The 19097-nt window shown below is 49.3% G+C and overlaps 1 protein-coding gene across 1 annotated transcript in view; it reads left to right on the top strand.

Annotated features, from left to right (window-relative positions):
• The first annotated feature begins 3117 nt into the window (after positions 1–3117).
• The window catches only part of SYT13 (synaptotagmin 13), a 33523-nt gene continuing 17543 nt past the window's right edge, over positions 3118–19097 (top strand). The window contains exon 1 of the mRNA XM_087821829.1: positions 3118–3300. Within this exon, the coding sequence (XP_087677955.1) occupies positions 3118–3300 (183 nt within the window). The remainder of the gene's footprint in view (positions 3301–19097) is intronic.

The following is a 19097-nucleotide window of genomic DNA, read 5'->3' as shown; positions in this document are numbered from 1 at the left end:
TTTCAGGTCTCATCCTTAGACTGTGTCAACTGTTCCACTCGCTGGCTCTGTCAGCCACCTTTCTCAATAAAGCCAATCTCATTTTTCAAAGAACCTCCTAATGCCTTTCCTTCGAGAGTTGTCATTAAAGGCTCCTGCCTGGATATCAATAACCAAGAAGCAAAAGTCACATCTTTGATGAGATGTAGCCAAGGTGACCTAGAGTCCTGATGACATAACTGGGTATCAAATCTCCTGAGGTCTACCCCAGCCCTGCCATGGGTTCACCGTGTATGAAAGAGGCAAAAGGCAAGCTATTCTTCTTGGGCTGGGGTCCCTCTTCTTGTGAAAGATGAAGAGCACTGCAGTCGCTGTCATCCCAGTAACCATAGTAACAACAGACCACATGACAGGTGTCTGATCCCCATCAGACAATGTCTGATATTAAGTGTTCTTCATTCTTCCCCTTACCCCAGCCCAGATCCTGCTCCATGGCACTGAGGTCTCCCAGGGGAGCAGCTCAGGCATGGGAGATCTGGACCGACAGCATTAATTAAAGCTCTTATCCCCCAAGAAGATTTTGCATTGCAAGGCCCGGAGCCAAGAAAACCTCCTGGGGAAGCTCTTATGAGAGAGAATGCTAAATCTACCACTAGGGACTGAGGCGCTTTGGCTCCCCAGCTGGCAGCAAATGGAGCTCAGTAGGAACATGTGTCTGGCATACAACAAGCACAAGCATGAGATGATCGTATGAGTGATTCACTCTTTCAGCCTTTACTGAGTACCTGCTGTATGCACCCATGGGTAGCTCTGAAGATACTCTCTGAATGAAACTCTAATCCCTGGGAGTGGCTGGGGTTTAAGGGCATGTTGGGAAGTGTGCAGAGGGGAGTCTGAAGGGATTGGCAGGGACCATATCATAAAGAGCACTGGATCTAACTGGAGGCTCTTGGGTTTATCTCTGGGGAATCTCTGATGGCTATATGCATGTGAGTGACAGTGTCAGCTTTGTATTTCACAAACATCCTTTTTAGATGCAGTATAAGGAAAGGATTAGAGGGAGACTATTGCTTTCTCAGAAGAAACGATGTTCTAGAACTTTTGAACACAAGCCTCAAGAGAACTGGCAGCTTCTGCTTCCTTCCAGTTGGAACCTGGATGCCATGCTGTGAGAAGCTCCAGCCACGTGGGGGAGAACCATGTGATACAGCATCTTGGACATTCCAGCCCAGTGGACCACAGTCCAAGAAGACATCATGTTGAGCAGGAAGACCGCTCAGCTTAGCCCAGTCAGCCCACAAAACCATGAGAAGAAACAAAATACAGTGGACCCTTGAACAACATGAGTTTGAACTGCGTGGGTCCACGTAAATGTGTATTTTTTTTCCATAAATGTATTTTCTCATGATTTTCTTAATAACATTTTGTTTTCTCTAGCTAACTTTATTGTAGAGATGTAGTACATAACACATATAACATACCAAATATGTGTTCATTGATTGATTATGTGAATGATAAGGCTTCTAGTAAACAGTAGGCTGTTAGTAAGCAGTTAAATTTGGGGGGAGTCAAAAGTTATATGAAGATTTTTAACTGTGTGGAGGTCAGGACACCTAACCCTAACCCTGGCAGTGGTTTACTAGGCAGGGGCAGAGAACTGAAGCCCTGGGAGGTAGGTACCAGGTGGTGGTCACTTCTGCAGCTCAGCAGAAAAGGTCTGCCTGGAGCTATCATAGATTTGGCAGTCATCGACTTCGTGGGAAACTGAAAAACCTGTTGAGGATGGAATCACCTCACACTTGCCCAGCACACCTGGAGCACAGCTGACTCACTGCAAATACCTGAATTAATCACTCGGCCTTATGAAAACACCGAACATCACTGCGTCTGACCTGAGACAACCCTCCTTGCCCTGGCTGCTGCGAACAGGGGTTAGAGTGCCCTGCCCACCGGAGAGTCTCAGGTTTGATTCTCCGTCAAGAACATGTGCCTTGGTTGCAGGTTCACTCCGGGTGTGTGCATCACATCGAGGTTTCTCTCTCTCTCTCCCTCCCTCCCTCCCTCCCTCCCTCCCTCCTACTCTCTGAAAAGCAATGGAAGAAATATCCTCAGGCGAGAATTAACAACAAAACCACCACAACAAAGAGACAATGCCTTGTCAATGCTCCAAAACAAAGAGACAATTCTCGGCCTGCCTGCAATCTCCTTTTCCTCCGGGCATGCTTCTTTCTTTCCCTCCCCTCCCCCAAGTCAAGCCGGGACTCCTGCCTGCGGCCTTTGATACTCTTTGTCCCTCTAAGACAAGTCCTTTCTCTAAGTGTGAGGCCTGGGCTTGAACCTGCCAGCCTGAGCTTGGGTGCCGGGTGACTGCATTTTCCAGGCTGCCCCACATCCCCTCTTACCCTGGCTTCCTCCTCAGTACATGGACTTGAGAATACCCGCCAATCTTAGTAGGTAATAAAGGAACTACGGGGTCAACGCTGCAGGAGACGCAGGTGTGCACAGAACCGTCGCAGTCTCTCCGCCAGGACGCGGGTACAGCCTCGACCTGGCACCCAACCAGCTCCCTCTACCCCGCCGCCCGCCCGCCCCTCTTCCCGGGGCGAGCATCTGGCAAGTTCAAGTTCCCGGGACGCGAGAGCTCCAGCTTTGCTCGCTTGTTTGCAAAGCTCCTGGAGGAACCAGTGTAACAGCCGCCTCCGCCAGACAGCGCGAACCAAGGGTTAGCCGTCTGGGAAAGCGACCCCTACCTACCAGGAAAGAGCCCGAGACACGGGTTCGAGCCCTGGTTTGCCGCCCGCAGCAGTGACCTGCTGCCCCTCTAGGCGCAAGTGTCCTCCTACATAAAAGCGCGAGGGAAGGCCTGAGACGGGCCTGAGGTTCCCGCCACCTGAAAGGCACTGGCTCCCGCCGGGGTGGGGGTCGGGTCACGTGCTGGCGGGCAGGGTGCGGGCGCGGGCGCGGGCGGCTCGGCCGGCCCCTCCCCTGACGTCTTCTTAGCCGCGCGCCCTCCCCGCCCTCCGGCGGCGGGAGAGCGTTTGGCGCGCGCGGAGCCGGGAGCTGCCAGGCGGCGCGAGGCGGCCGAGCCTGGGGAGGTGCGCGGCGGCGGGACCGAGCCCCGCGCGGGGAGCGGGCACCATGGTGCTGTCGGTGCCCGTGATCGCGCTGGGCGCCACGCTGGGCACGGCCACCAGCATCCTCGCGCTGTGCGGGGTCACCTGCCTGTGTCGCCACATGCACCCCAAGAGGGGGCTGCGGCAGCGGGACCGGGACCCCGACCCGGAGAAGGCGAGACCCGGCGTACTCCGGGCGGCCCAACAGGTGAGCGGGCGGCGCCTTGGCCTCCCCGGGGGAGGAAGGGTCTCTGCGGCTGCGGCTGCGGCTGCGGGGGGACGCGGGGTGGGGGAGCCGTCGCGGTTCAGTTTGCGCCACAGAGAGTGGCAGGGAGGGGGGACCGCGGACGTGGTCGAGGACCTCGCCGAGGGGCCGGGAAAGGCGGGGTAGGGTCGGGGAGGGGGCTGTATTAGGCGATGAGAGACTTTGGGGACAGGAGAGGAATGGGGACAGCGATGGCTAAGGCCGAGGGGATGGGGGGAATGGGAAAGGGGACCTGGATAGGAATGAGGGCTGGGAGTGGAAAGTGAGGGTCTGGGAGGGGAGCGGGGAGGGGGGGGAGGCTGGGGGTGGAAAATGTGCACCGAGGAGCATATGGGAGGGGGCTGTGAAGAAGGTGGGGAAGGGATTGTGAGGATGGGGGACACAGAGGAAACGTGGAGAATGAGAAGCTTGCAGAATTGGGGGGAGGAGGGAGGGCACAGTGGAAGGGAAGAGAAGGTGGGGGAAGGAGGGATCATGGGCTGGTGTAGGGAAGGCACTGACAGAGCTGAGGAGAGTAAATTCACCAAAAACCAGAGGGGAGGGGCTGCTGTACAGGTGGGGGGTGCAGAGGGAGTGCCTGGGGTCTTGAGAGGCAGGGGAATGCGGAGGGACTGAGGGGCCTGGCCCTTTCTCAGCAGCCCTCAGCTCCAGCTCAGCCAGAGGGGCTTGCTGTGCCGTCCCCCCCATGGATCTGAAGATGTCCCTGGAGACTGGAGGGCTTTTATCCCACTCATTGGCTTGTTTCCAGGGCCCCTTTGGGCAGGAAATAAGTGGTGTCCCCATTGAACTGTGCAGCAGAAGGGCTCTGGGGAGAGGCTTGGAAGAAGCTCCCTGCATAGACTGTGAACCCCAGGATGCATTCCCAAGGTGGGGAGAGCAAAATGTCCTCTGGGGAACCGGAAGAGGAGTCTGGCTGGAGTGTCTGAGGAAGGCTGGCCCTGGGCAGGGGCATGACTTAAGGACTTCCCAAGGCCCCCTGCATTTCTTATAGACCCTGGAGTCCAGGAGTGGTGCTGAAATGCTATGATTCCATTTTCCTTTTTCAATCAATTATTCAAAAGCTCTGAGTAGTGGTTTCGTGGGGCCTGTGTCATTCACTGTATAGGGGGAGTAAAAGGAAATGGCTGCTGCCCTTGAGGCATTTGCAATCCAACAAAAGTGACATTGACGCTGGCAGGAACAGAAGCCAGCTGGGCAGCGGGATGTGCGACCAGAAATCATCTGGAAATGACAGCAGTGGGCTCCCTACTGGGGAAGGGCAGAGTATTGGTTGATGTGTGTTCCAGAAGTTGTGCCTGCTGCCTCTCGACCTCCTCTCCAGCCCAGTGCACTTAAGGGACAGCCATTCTTCTGCCTTTCCCAGTGGTGGCTCTTCAGGGGCTATCCCCTCCCCTTCTTGGAGAGAACCACTGGGGAAGTTGCTGTGAATGAGCCCTGGGATCCCTTCCAACTCTTAGTCTTACTGATGACCCACACAATGGCCAATAATCTGTTAAAGACAAACAGATCGCTCCTCGCTCAGCTTAAGTCCTTCACAGCTGCTCACTGAGTGTGGGACAAGTCATAGCAAACCCTTACAGGCACGTACTGTGCACTAGGCACTGTTCCAAGAGCTTTACACTCAATGCATTTAGCAACTCGATGGAGGACATATATGTTGATCCCAACTTAAAGATGAGGAAGCTAGGGCTCAGAGAGCATAAGTGACTCCCCAAGGTCACACAGCTAGAGAAGTTTTAGAGCCAGATTCTGGAGTCTGTCTATTAACATTCCACTCTACTCCCTTAGTTTGATCTGGCAGCTACCTCTCCAGCCAAGCTCATGCCAGTTCCTCCTCTCATTGACAGTCTCAGCCTCTCTGGATTTGTGATCCCTCTTAAAAACACCAACCCTCTGGTTTCCCTCTGGCTTTTCACACAGATGGCTCCATCTTAACCCTTAGGTCTCTTTCCGTTTACATTTCACCTTCTCAGGGAGGATTTTATCTACTGCCACATGTAGCATAGCACCCCCCCATTACCCTATTCCATATGCCCCTCCAAATTCTTTTATAGCACTTGTGATGATTGAATGCGATCTTTCACATCTGCTTACTGTATTATTTCCAGCACCCACTCAGTACCTGGAACCCAGTAGGTCCCAATAGGAAACTATTAACAAATAAGGCATCCCAGTGGCCACCCCTGTGGGATATTGCCTGAGTGATTCTCCACATGTGCATGCAGGCACCCGCCTTTGCTACCCGGTGCTAGCTCAGCAGGGGCACAAGAAATGTTGGTGGGTGCATGAGACCCATCCATCCACATTCCCTCACCCGGTTCCACCACACGTGGCAAGGATTTGGGCAACCTGGAGCTGAATCTTCAGGTGTGAATGTGGTGGAGCTGAGGCTTCAGTGTTGGTTTGCCTGGCATTGTGCTCAGACTGAGTCAACCATGACCCAGATAGAGTAAACAGAAAAGACAATGGTTGACATTTCAAAGAAAGTGAAGGAGGTGGTGTTAGGGTGACAGCAGGGTGGTGGGCATGGCACATGTTGACAAGAGGGGGAAGAGTTGGGAAGGCTCTGAAGATGGTCTTTGAAGAGAGGGCATGGGGCTGGGAACAGGATTCTAGGGACCTGCAGTCACTGAGGACTGGGATGTCTGTGGGATACAGAGTGACTGCCCATGTGCCCACAGTCACTGGTTGTGCTTGCTGGAAAGTCTCCTTGGATTTGCAGGCCATACCTCGAAATCTGGTTTCTGACCCTGAATGGTTGGATGAAGTTGAAGTTTGTCCTTCCTTAACCTGAGGTCCATAGACCTTCTCCCGCCAACCTCCACGCCCCCCAAGAGGTCTATAGATAGAATTTAAAGGGCTCATGGCCTTGGAGAGGAAAAACTTACCTCGTTGTTTTCACTAACCTCTAACTGAAAGTTAGCAGTTGTTGTATGTAGGAATATAAACAACATAGCCAGCGCAGGAGCATTAACAGTGTCCGTGACTTTGCCCCCAGGGGAGATCACAGACGGCTCAGAGCACACTGCACTGCTTCAGGGACTTCACAGTATCGTTACGCTCCTCTCCAATTCTAAACCGTGGCACTTTTTAAATCTGCTAGATCCTATTGCTTAGTGAAGGACTAACGAGGCGCGCATATAACTTTCACAGATGGATGCCATTAGATGTTCCTCTGTAGTCTCAGGCCTTTTACTTTCAGCTTTTTCAGACATTCGGAGGAAGTGTCCACAGGCTTCTCCAGTCAGCTGGAGGAATGCAGGGAACAAAAAAGGTCCAGAATTCTCTGCTGAGGACGTGGGAGACCGTGGAAGCCCTCGGTCATGCATCGCCTTTCAGGCTTCAGCCAGCTTCAACAGTTCCTCTTGGCTTTGCTGAAATACTCATTCTGAACCCTTTCTTCTGCCTCCTTAGGCAATCCCTCACCCCCACGCATGTGCAGTCTGTTGGGGACACAGGAATTCGGTCTCACTGTGACACCCACTCATGGTCTGGCAGGATCACCTGGGAGCTCCCTTGCTGTCATCAGGCCAGCTTTGGAAACTTGGTTATTATGCAGTGATGTGATGGGTCAGCTTGAGCAAGGACACCGAGCAGAGAGGCAGGAGATTGTGTGTGAGTGTGTATGTGTGTGTGTGTGAGTGTGAGTGTGGGGGGGGGTCATCTTCCCTTCGCTCCTGCTTTGGAGTCTGTCAGTGAGAAGCAGCCAGACTCATTGGTTCCTTCTCCCTGAATTTCCTTTTCACTCTTGTCTGCACTCACCGCATTTCTGGGTCCTGTCAGAGGAAGCCCTCTTTCTGGCTAACCTAAGTCATAAAGAGTGAGCAGGGAGAACTGCCCACTTCCCACTGCTCACCACCCTTGACACCCCATCACTTAGCAGGAGTTGGGGTCCTGTTTCCAGAAAGCTTTAGTTTCTCCCAATATGGTGCTTCCCTCATTGTACCCCTAAGTGAATCTTCTCGAATGTGTTGCAGAGGTCCCCAGGGTGACCCTGGTACTATCACATTGAAGCTAACACGTGGTCACAGGCTTTATTCAGGCTGCTTGGGCCCTTAGCAGTGGTCCCAGTCCTCTTCTATCAACCTCCACCACCCCTCACTGCCACTTACTACCAAACTGCGAAGTCCTACCCTCCTTGTAGCAGAGTACAGAAGACCAAAGTGGCTTTTGATAGAATACTGTCTTAGTCTGTCTGAGCTGCTATAACAAAAGACCACAGACTGGGTGACTTATAAACAGCAGAACTCCATTTTTCTGGAGGCTTGGAGGTCCAAGGTCAAAGCTCCAGCAGATTTAGTGTCAGTGACAGTCCGCTTTCTGGACTTTTTGCTGTTACCTCACAAGGTGGAAGGGGCGAGGGAGCTCTCTTGGGCTGCTTTTATGAGGGCACTAATCCCATTTCCGAGGGCTCCACCCTCATGACCTTATTACCTCCTAATGGCCTCACCTCCTAATACCAGCACGTGGAGGTTAGGTTTCAACTTGTGAATTTGCGGGGGGGGGGGGGGGGGGGGGGCATAAACATTCCGACAGTAGCAAACACTAATAGATTGATTCCAGGTTTTTGTGAAATAATATAAATAAGTGTAAATTTGTATTAAACAATATACTATGTATATTGGAGTCTTTCCCCCCCCAAATCAGAGAGTCTGTCTTTCATTTTTCTTGTATCCCTGACACTATCTAGTGTGATGCTGGGCACACAATAACTCTTCAGTGTATTTGAGTTAAAGCATCATCATATTGTGACACACACCAAATAAGAGAGGGAAGACACAAAAGGGTGCATATTGTTAAGTTTCCATTTCCAGAAGAAATAGAAACTTAATTTAAGTTTCCACTGGCACATAAATTAAGCCAGTGTATTTATGTGCTATTGTTGGGGACAAGTAATGACAGGTTGGGAGAGTGCTTCCAAGCTTTTGTTTATTTCCCTGCCTTTTGACCTGTGCACTGGTCACACTGGTGTGTGCGCTTTGTGAAAGAAAATTCGCCCAGCTCTACATCTATGATTTATGCCCTTTTCTCTAAGGAGTTACGCTCAGTATAGTTTTTGTTAAAATTTGTCATATTGTGACATAATATTTGTGAACATTAATTTAGTAGCAACCAGTATTTTTACTTCCAGGAGGACTTTTGGGCCATAATCAGGAGACAAGACCCTCCTGTTTGTGGTTAGTTACACACTCACTACCTCCCTGGCCTGGTCTACTTTCTGCTGCTACTCCAGTGGCCACCTCCCCCTTGGGGTGGGGCCTCAAGACTATCAATGTGGCCCTATCAACTCTCCTGCCTGTTCTCTGCTGCCTTAGACCACTGGAGCAACATTCAGATCACCTGTCTTATCAGAGTGATGGATCCGAGCCCAGATGCCTCTTTTCATTAGCTAAATAAGTTCATTCATTAAAGGTTAATGCTAGGCACTGGGATACAGTGATGAAAAGACAGGCACATGTTCTTTCTGATAACTGGGGAGACAGACAGTGAGGCCAGCAATTGCCAGGAAGCGTGTCCCAGGGCTACCGTGATGGAGGAGGCCCGGGGGGCGTGGGAAACCCTGAGGATGGGCATCCCACCTTCAGCCCAAAGGAGAACTTCCTCTAGTTCTGGTTGGCTGCTCTGCTGTGGTCTCCCCTGTACCTCAGTTATCACAGGAGGTTTCATGAATTGCTAACACCACTCCTAGAACTGATTTGACTCTGGGCTGCTGTGAGGTCTGACCTCCATGGAGTCTTACCCTTTAAAAGGATTCATTTCTCAGCTGATCTCCTGTTCATATAAACAAACGAAATATAGACCCATTTCCATAGAGTAGTAAATAATAGTGATAGTATAGCTAAAATTCATAGAGTTCTTTACATGTTCCCGGCACTGTTTTAAGCAGTTTAACTGTATTAGTTTTATTCTCATGAGCTTCAGAAACCTTTCCCAAAGCTTCGACTGCATTGCTGCCTCTTATGTCCACCAGGCTTCAGGCGCTGGATGTAACACAAGGCCCTCCAGAGAGACTTACACAGTAGACATGTTTGGGCTGGTTGCTTAGCAGCATGGAAGACAGTATGAATTTTTCATCAAGAAATTAGCATAGATTATTTCAGGGAGATGAGCACACACCAGCACCTTTTGTTAACTCCAGCAGAAAGCATTGCTGCATCCTTAGAAATGTTCAGACTTTCAGATACTGACCCAGGTTACCATCAAGACCTGTGGTGCAGGAAGGACTAGGGAGGCAGGCGGACCATGATGGAAGAAATACCTGAAAGAGAAGTCAGAGGGGGCTTAAGGCAACACCAGAAGGAAAGGGAGAGGGTGGGTGGGGAAGCAGCAGACACAGGAGACAAAGGAGTCAAATGAAGAGTGACTGACCATCCAGAATCTGGGGCCAGCAGGAAAAATCACAGTAAACAGAGACGGTCCCTGCTCTGTCTACACTATTTGACCCACAATCTCCCAATAACTAGTAACAGTTCATCTCCCACTTCTACCGTAGTGTAACTGTGTTCACTACCCCAGGAGCTTATTTCTTGCTAACAAACTGGGAAACACTGCTTGGAGGATAGAGAATAACTTCACAGAGACAGGTTTTAAGGACTAAGGGATCCTGTATATGTCGCAGTCAACATGTATGTGCATACAAAGGGCCCCCATAACCAATTCCGTACGAAATAATGTTTACAGATTTTTAAAGGAAAACATGAAAAGCTGAGAGCTGGAGTAGGAGGGGAAGTTAACCAGGTCAATGGGGTAGAGTTGAGGAACTCCAGAGAGAGGAATGAGCCCGTGCAAAGGTCCTGTGCCAGGATAAAGCCTAGCACTTAAGAGGGTCTAGGGAGAGGCCAGTGCTCCTGAGGAGCAGAGAGCAAGGGGAAGCCTGGTTATGATGACGCTGAGGAGGTGGGCAGGGGCCGAGCAAGCAGGGCATTGTAGATTATGGACAAGTTCATTCATTCATGTATGAAACATTCATTAATGCCTATATGCGGGGTCTTAATGCTTTAGGCACATCATGAGAAGGCAGGAGTCTTAGGAAAAGACAATAATGCTGGGAAAAATTGAAGGCAACAGGAAAAGAGGAAAGCAAATATGAGATAGACTGATTCCGTAAAAGAAGCCGTAATCGTGAGTGTACAGGAGCTGAGCAGGGCTGCGAGGACAGGACAGTGTGGCCATCTCTCATTCCCAGGGCTGCCAGGAGTCGGAGCCTACTCAGCGGCACATAATGTGCACACATGTGAGGGGCGCTGACCTATGTACTCAGGATATTAAAGTTACTGTTTTTTTCAAAGCTCTTTTCAAAATCAAGGTAAAGTGCACATGAAATAATAGGATACAAGTGACTGCTGTCTGAAATTCACTGGCCAGTACGTTTCCATGAACAGATGAGAGTCAGATAATGAGGGGTGGTCGTATATATGAATATGCATAAGAAAAGGGAAGGGGCGTCCTGTGGGAATTCTGCAGAATTGCGTTTTAGTGCATCTGACCTAGACCCTGGGGTATTTTGACATGCTCTATTGACCCCCCTGCCCTGCACATATGAAGTCCAAGACATACTTTTCCTGCCCAGGAAAACTGAGCTTGGCAGGTAGCGAGAGAAGGGGAAATGCCGAGTGACTGCAGGAGGCAGGGAATGGATGGTAGACGAGCGGGGAGCGGGGGATTCGTGGGGCTGCTGTCTCTGCAGCCAGAATAAAAGTCACAAGGACGGGAGGCTGGCGGAGGCGCTGAGCTCGATGAAGAATCTCTGTGCCTGCCTCAGTGGCTCAGCGAGGAATCGGGACAAGCTTGAGGGCTTGGCGGCTTCCCTTGCTCTTGGTTGCTGTCTTTTTGAGTCTCCCATCTGACACTGGAGGGTTGAAAACCTCTTCAGCCGCAGGGCCAGCGAGATAATACCCAAAGACCACGTCTGACTTGGAAAAGCATTGTAACCCACACACTTTGGGACTTGCTACTAAGAATGGCATAATGAGGGAGAGGTAGGTTATTATTATTTTTTTAAATATGTCTTTATTGATTTCAGAGAGAGGAAGGGAGAGGGAGAGAGAGGGATAGAAACATCAATGATGAGAGTCATTGATCGGCTGCCTCCTGCACACCCTCTGCTGGGGGTTGAACCCACAACCCGGGCATGTGCTCTGACCGGGAATCAAACCAGGATCTTCTGGATCCTAGGTCAATGCTTAACCGCTGAGCCACATCGGCCAGGCGAGAGGTAGGTTATTGAAGCAGGATAGTGAAGACTTCGCTTTTCAAGTAGAATGAAGAATAATGTTTCGGAGAGGATGGCATTTGAAGATGAAAGGAAGGCTGGAAAGCCATTTGGCGGGGGACTAGAAGAGTGGTGGAAAGAGCTGCAGGTGTAGAATAACTTCATTAGCTCGTAGCTCATTCTGTGTGTCAGCCCCCCCCTTCTCACAGTGCACCCCAAGCATCTTCACATGGGCCCTCATTTCTGGCAAGTCGCTTCACGTAGAAGAGAGGGCAAGGCTCTCAGAGACACACACAGAGAAGGCAGCGATGACATGTCAGGAGACGAACCTCCATAGGAAAATATCAGCAGGATCTGGAGGGCTTTGGGGCACATTCCTTGCAATTGCGCCATCCGATGAGCCCATCTCTGACTATGGAAATGGAGTGGATTCTTTCAAAGGCAACACGACTGTTGCCCTTTGCTCGACAGCCTCAAAACAAAACACAACACGCAGAGACAAAGCCAGGAAGGAAAGGCGCGAGCATGAAATTAGGTAACCCGTTCGCAGCCAGGGCACCACAGACCTGAATTTGGTTTTGGATACCTACCAGATAGTTCTAGGAAATAGCAATCTTGTTTTGTGAGACCACTCAAAAGAGGAAATTGCCTCTTAATATAAAAATGTTCATTTTATGATCAAGCTACTGAAATGTAATAGGAAGCAATTAGACTTAGACCTCAGACCTGAATTTGAATTCAGCCTGCCCACCTTCCAATTTAGTGACCCTGACCATTCTGAACCCCACGTTTCTCATCAGTAAAACAGAGATGATCGCAATAGGTTCTCTGTGGTAATGATAAATACACTTTTGGAAGCACTGACACTCCACACCTGGCTGGTAATCAGAGTGTATTTTAGGCACCTCTGAATCACTTTCTTATTTACCCTTTGCCAAAGCAGTGACTTGACTGTATGTTCACTGTGTAGGAAAGAGAGTCCATTAAAAGTATTCCAGACATGAAAAATGAAAAGTTTCTGTTAGTGTGGGAAAGAGAGCACGGACATGCCCCTTCTGGAATATTCATTTATGCAAAACTTATTTCTTGATCACCTACTATGTGCGAGGCACTGAGTTAGCACTTAGAACAACACAGTGACCAGGCAGACAATATCTCCACCCTGCTGCAGCTCATATTTTAGGAGGAGAGATATTTTCACACAGTCGTACAAATGAATATAAACCTACCACTATGGTAGGTGTGTAAGGGAGGACAGTGGGCCTCCCAAGAAGTAATAAATGATTAATGCTCTGATCTTCAACATTTTTGGAGACTCTTTCCAGCAAAAAAGTTGTGAGCATGTACCCATTATATATGTATAGGTAATTCCTTGTAAAGCAAATGTGGGCTTGAGGGAGGAGTGAAGGAAAGAGTGAGATAGCTGGGTAGGACTAAGAGCCTATTTGAGATCGGCGACCACGACTTCTTCATAGAACCATCGCCACTGAGTGACTCCCGCAGTGCAGGCTATTGGGTGCGGGACCGCAGTGTAACGGGATCCACCCAATGTTGAGGTTTTACCACTTGGCATCAGGGAAGGGATGGGAGGCAAAGGGGCCTTAGACTCTCAAAAGATGGTGTTGAAATGATGGACCACGGAATGGAACCGGGAAAGTTGCAAAGTGAAGGACGGGGAGAGAGCGAGAGCTCTGGTCTGAGGCTCTTTCGAGTGGAAGAGCAGCTGCAGAGGGCTCGATCTGCCAGTGGGAAGAAGGGGCCGTGGCTGTGGGCACCCCGAGGACTATATGCCCCCCAATCGAAGTACCAGAACAGAGGCAGGTGGTGGTCGGGTGAGGGAGCAGAGTTGAGTGAATGAGTAGTTGATGGACTTGAAGTTGGTATTAAGATGAGTCATCAGCTGGTTAAGTGAGCAGTCATGTGCCACCCAGTGTTTCTGGAATTCTTTATTCTAGGAAAATATGAGACTAAAGCAGGAGCTGGTGTGTTTTCAGTTCCCTGGGCCGCAGCCTGAAATCCAGGCAAGGTCCACAGTGCACAGATTGTCCCCAGTGGAGGCACATCAGAGGCCTTGGCCTCCGTGGGAACAGAGGAGAAGGGGTGACTGGTGCTCCCACTGCTGGAAAGAAACCAGGCCCTGTGACTCTTGCAGGTGGCCTTTGGGAGGCTGCACTAATTGCAGCAGTATGTGAAATGGTTATTGGATAAGAAATAGTATTAATAATTAAGTTGTCATTAAAACAACTACTCTAAAATAATTTGACTTTCCACACTAGATGAGTGGAGGAGATGAAGCACTTGGGCTTTGGGTTCCAGTGTCAGTTGGCCTCTTGCTTGCTGTGTGACAGGGAGCTAGTGACTTAACCTTTCTGCTCCTCAGTGTGGTCATCTGTTAACTGTGTCATTGTTAACTGAATTGTAGTGGGGATTAAATCAGATAATCCAGAGAGGGCAGCGCCTGGTCCCTTTGCAGCAGAACCACTCTCATGTCCCCCTCCCCATCCCCTGACACCTGCCCAAACCTACCCCTATTTGGCCAGGTCTGGGGATGTGAACAGGTTCCAGCTACTCCTGGCCCCAGGCTACTCTCCATTCCTGTGGTTTTACTTAAACCTCTGCTTTATGAAACTTTCCTCAATAACCCACTTTGAATGTGCCATCAGCTCCTCCAAAATGCTTATGGGTGGGGTACTCAACCAATGTTAGCTACTATTATGAACCCTAACAATAAATAATGAGAAGGGGAGAGCCTGTGCATCGGAGAGAACGTACACACTGGCAAAGGGCAGGGCCAACAGTGATGAAGCCCTTTGTTTGCAGAGGCTCCATGGTTTCAAAACTGCTTTTGTTTTCCCGTGTGACCCAGCCTCCAGTGTGGTGCTCTGCGCATCTTGAAGCTTTGATGTGCGCTGGCCAAACAGACGCCTGCTGATAAGAAGGTTCAATTATTATTCTCATTTCAAAGAGCTTGAAATGAGCCGAGGAAAAATATTTGACACGGTAGCTTGGAACCAAATACTCCGATATTACTGACCTTCTGTGATCAGATCGCTTTTTGTGACAATGTTTGTGAGCTGTTGGAATGTTGACTCGTGATGCAGAGGGGAGATACAGTAGGTTTGCTCATAGTTTAAAAGAAGGGACCGCTACTTCTGCGGATGGTACTCATCCGTGTTGAGTCCTCGGAAATGACAACTGGGAGGAGAATGTTAGAAGCAGCCCCTTAGTGGCCGTCCCTTGAAATCTCCTTGCTGGCCACTCACTGAAGTCACACGACGGCCCAGTCTGTTACCCAGACATTGCTGTGGCTGTGGACATCCAGTGATGCTCAGGGATTATGCTTTTTCAGAAAAGGAGACCTGAGAGGTGATAATGGTACCTTTTTGTGATGCAGCTCTTTCTCTTTTTAATCTTCACCTGAGGATATTTTTTTCATTGACCTTTAGAGCAACTGGAAGGGAGTGAGGAGGGAGAGAGAGAGAGATACGTCAATGTGAGAGAGACACGACTGGTTGTCTCCCTCACTTTGGGGCCAGGGATAGAACTTGCAACAACGGTATGTGCCCTTGACCGGGAATCGAACCCTGGACCCCGTGGTCCGAGGGCCTGTGCTCTGAGCACTGAGCCAAGCCAGCCGGGGCGAGCGCTCTCTTATTCCTGCCTCTCCCTGCACTCCGCTCACCCCCCAGCACTGTCAGATCTTCTTGAGCTGGCATTGCTGCTTTCCCCTCTCTGTCCTGACAGCAATTTCCCGGCCTGGTCCCCGCTTCCCCTCACCTGGGTCACTCCCACCATGCCCCTGGCTGGCCTCACCTCGTTTTCTCCGCTGCAGTCCCTCCTGCACACACCCGCCAGTTTGATTTACTGAAAATACTGTTCTGCTCATGTCGTTTATGAGTGTCAATCTCTCCACTGTTTATAAGAGAATTCAAAATTGTTTGCTAGGCATTCGAAGCCATTCATGGCTTGGCCTCACCATTCCTTTGTAAATCCATTTCTCCAACCCTTCTCTTGGACTGGTTTGCCAGACTCACAATGCCACGAGTGTGCTCCTTGTACCCATACCTTTGTCATTCTCTCATTTGAGGTACCTCCTCCTCTCCTATCCATAGTTATCTTTGAATGTAGGGCTGAACCCCCTCCTCCAGGAAGCCTTCTCTGATCTCATTGACGATGAGGAGCTCCTTCCTAGGTCTTCTGTAGCACACAGTCCAGACATTTGGCCTTTTAAGGCTACCCTCTGTATTTATTTATCCTTTTAAAAGTATGCATCAGGAAGGGCATATAGCTTTTATCTTGCTTATCAATTCTTATTAATTGGTAGTGGCTTCCTGGGGCCCTAAGCTGGACAGGCTGGATCTGAGCATAGCAGGAAAGAATGCATTTATCGATTAGTCATATCTGCCATGGGCATAAGGTAGGAGGGTTGTAGCCCAAGAACTTAATATTTCTGGTTTGTGGGATGGTGTCCATCACTGGATGGGAAACTTCCTGAGGGCAGGGCCTTATTATGTATCTTCCGTGGTCTGTAGGGTGGGTGAATACATAGTTAGCAACAAGTGTGTGCCAGTTTCTGTTTGGCTAGAAATCTGATGGATTGCTTAATTGGAGGATTTGGGCTTAAAACCAAAGCATAAGAAGAATCCAATAAAATAGTCATTGTCCTGTTTTTAAGTCACACGTTACAGCTTGGCTGTTTTTTAAACTGCCAGGTTAGAAATGAATGTGCTTTCCTTCCAAGTGTCTGCAGGTAAGTGGATGGATGTCTTTGGTTAGCGGTTCTCTGGACTTGTTTTCCAAATGAAGGATGGAATTCACATGCTCAAAGGGTTCTACAGAATTCACCGCCTTCCTCTCCCACTAAGAAAAGCTTATCCAAATGCAAGAAGTATCATTATAAGAATAACCTTGAATGTGCTCCAACCGATTTTTTAAGTGGGTAAAAAAGTATTAAGCATCAGTACTTTAGCTATCATTTTTAAATATTGGCATAGCACCACGTTTAAAAATTGTTGCCTTTGTCAATGGTTCCATCAATTAGCTGACATCAGAGAATCAAAAAATCCTGTAGCTGATCCAGAAGATCCTGAATTCAATGTCAAGGAGACTGGCTTATGACCAGATATTTCGGCCTTTGGTACCAAATGACTTTTTTACATTAAAAACGTAGCCCCCCACAAATGAGAAACTGAGAAAAAATGTTTAAAGTATTGAAAAGGACACTGTTGGTTAAGACCACAGAAATCAGTATTAAACATGTGTGTTCCCACCTGACAGTTGTTGTTGATGCAGGGCTGAGATTTATGGGTTCAGTTTAACAGAAAGACTTTTAAGGGCCTCGTAAACCAATACAGTGGGAGCGGGGGAGCAAGTGGAAAATTTGGAAGTTCAAGTCTGCCTGGGAGGCTCTACTCAGAGTCAAGTCCATTGCCAACAGCCTGCCAAGGTGGCTGGAGATGGGGGAATAAGGATGGGGGGTGGGGAGGCTGTGTTTCAGCCCTGATCACCGATCAAAGGGGTTTTCTGTGACCTAAAAAATCCCAACTTTGAAATAATGCTTATGACAACCATTAATGAAGTTACAGCATAATGTTGACGTCTTGGCTCATGTCACAGATGAAACACATTTTCTGTACAAAAAATGTCAAGCCCAGATTTAGAACTGAGCGCTGTAACGAAGCTGATGCCCAAACATCCCGGCAGTTCGTTAAGAAACCCAGACAACAGGATGTGGTAAGAAGGGGTCATCAATCTAATGATGGGGCACCTGCCAGCAAATCAAAACCACTGACCTGGACAATTCCATTTTTACCTGTTTAGGTTGGTATCCAAAACGTAGCCTCCAGGGAGCCATGTGATGTAGTGTGTAGTAGCAGCACTAGCTTTGGGATGAACTTGGGTTCTGAGCCCAGAGCTGTCATTCATTAGCTGTGGGATCTTGGACAAGTTTCAGACTCTCTGAGCCTTAATTTCCTCCTCTGTAGAGAAAAGAATTGAGTTATTTTTATTTATTTCTATTGAGGTATAGAATAAGAAAATACTAGGCACTTACTTATGGGGTCATGTGAGGATTAAGTACTATAAAGTCTGTAGCACTTCCAAGAGCCTCTGGTCCGCAGCACGTGGCCAAGAGATGGTGGCCACATCGCCCTCCCGGGCCTCGTGATGTCACTGATGAAGTCCACGCAGGATCACCTACGAAGAAGTCGATCTCTAGGCGGGATCATGTCATTTTGTCATTTTCTGTCCTTCAGAGTTTTGCTCTGTTTAATTCTGTTTCCTTCGAAAATGTTGGGATAATGGCAACACTCATTGTCCCTCCTCTCCTCAAGGGCTTTTAGCTGTAGTTGTTCCCGCTGCTGTTCCCTGCACTCACCACAAACTTTCAAGTCGCTGCTGTGGCCCGGAATGCCCTTCTCCCACCTCTCCTCCTGTCACACTGCTGCCTGGGCTTTGGGGGGACACCCTACCAAAAGTCAGAGCCTCTAAATCTTCCTCAAAATTGCCTCTCCCCAACACACGCACCCCACCCTGCACCCTCCCCAGGAAAGTTTCTTGTGTTCCTAAATACTCCATCTTGTATTTTCCTGGCCTCCATCATAGAGATGATTATACTAATCCCCCCACTGCCCACTCCTTCCCACCCATATATGGTGTGAGGGCAGCGGCCAGTGTCTTTTGTGGCTTCCATCACATCAAAGGTTCTCAGTGTCAGGTGGAGACTGATGGAATGAGTGAGTGGATGGCTGGGGTAGGAGGGTGGAGGTGGGACATCTTCCCTCAGCCCCAGCAGGCTTTTCCTTTGATCTCCCCAAGACCTTAGAAAGACAATAGATCACCGAATTTTTGGTTCCTTGGTCTGACTCAGGCAGGGAAGTGCATGGATGAGCTGGAAAGCCTGTAGGCCCCACAGTCACACGCCTGGGTTCAAATCCCAGTTCTGTGTCTAGTTAACTATGTGACTTCAGACGCATGTCCTCTGTGCCTCAGTGTCCCCTATACAGTGGGGTAACAGTAACCCTTCCCTCATGAGGTTGTAAGGTTTAAATGGAGACCTATGGGTAAGATGATTAATTCTAGATATGATTTTTGCTGCAAATTTTGGGTTAAGAAGTCCTCGAATTCTTAGTAGACACAACTCTCCCTTCCACCCACCCATTGCCATCTGTCTCTGTCTTGATAGCACTTCTACCTAAAATTGCCTTTTTGAATCTACTGGTTTCTTGCTCCCTACTTCACTGACCATTCTCACTCCATGAGGAAAATGATTGGACAGTGTTGTTTTTGCAGCTGACCAGTATCTTAGAGGTTTAATAAATGCTGAACAAAAGACTGGATGAATGACTATCGGCAGAGACAGGGTGTGCACCGGGCCTGGCTGTTATCCCCCGCTGTGTCTCATTCCTGCCTGGTTGGGAGAGGCGCATTTGCCAGACTGACAGCAGGGCTAACCCACCAACAGGTACCAGCTAGGGGGCAGGGAGTGTGGTTGGTCAACCACAAACTACCCCTTTTAGATTTTAAAATA

This window comes from Miniopterus natalensis, chromosome 11 (assembly GCF_054644295.1).
Source record: "Miniopterus natalensis isolate mMinNat1 chromosome 11, mMinNat1.hap1, whole genome shotgun sequence".
NCBI lineage: Eukaryota > Metazoa > Chordata > Mammalia > Chiroptera > Miniopteridae > Miniopterus > Miniopterus natalensis.
Note: the sequence above shows the minus strand (reverse complement) of the source record. Positions and strands in the feature narration are given on the sequence as shown.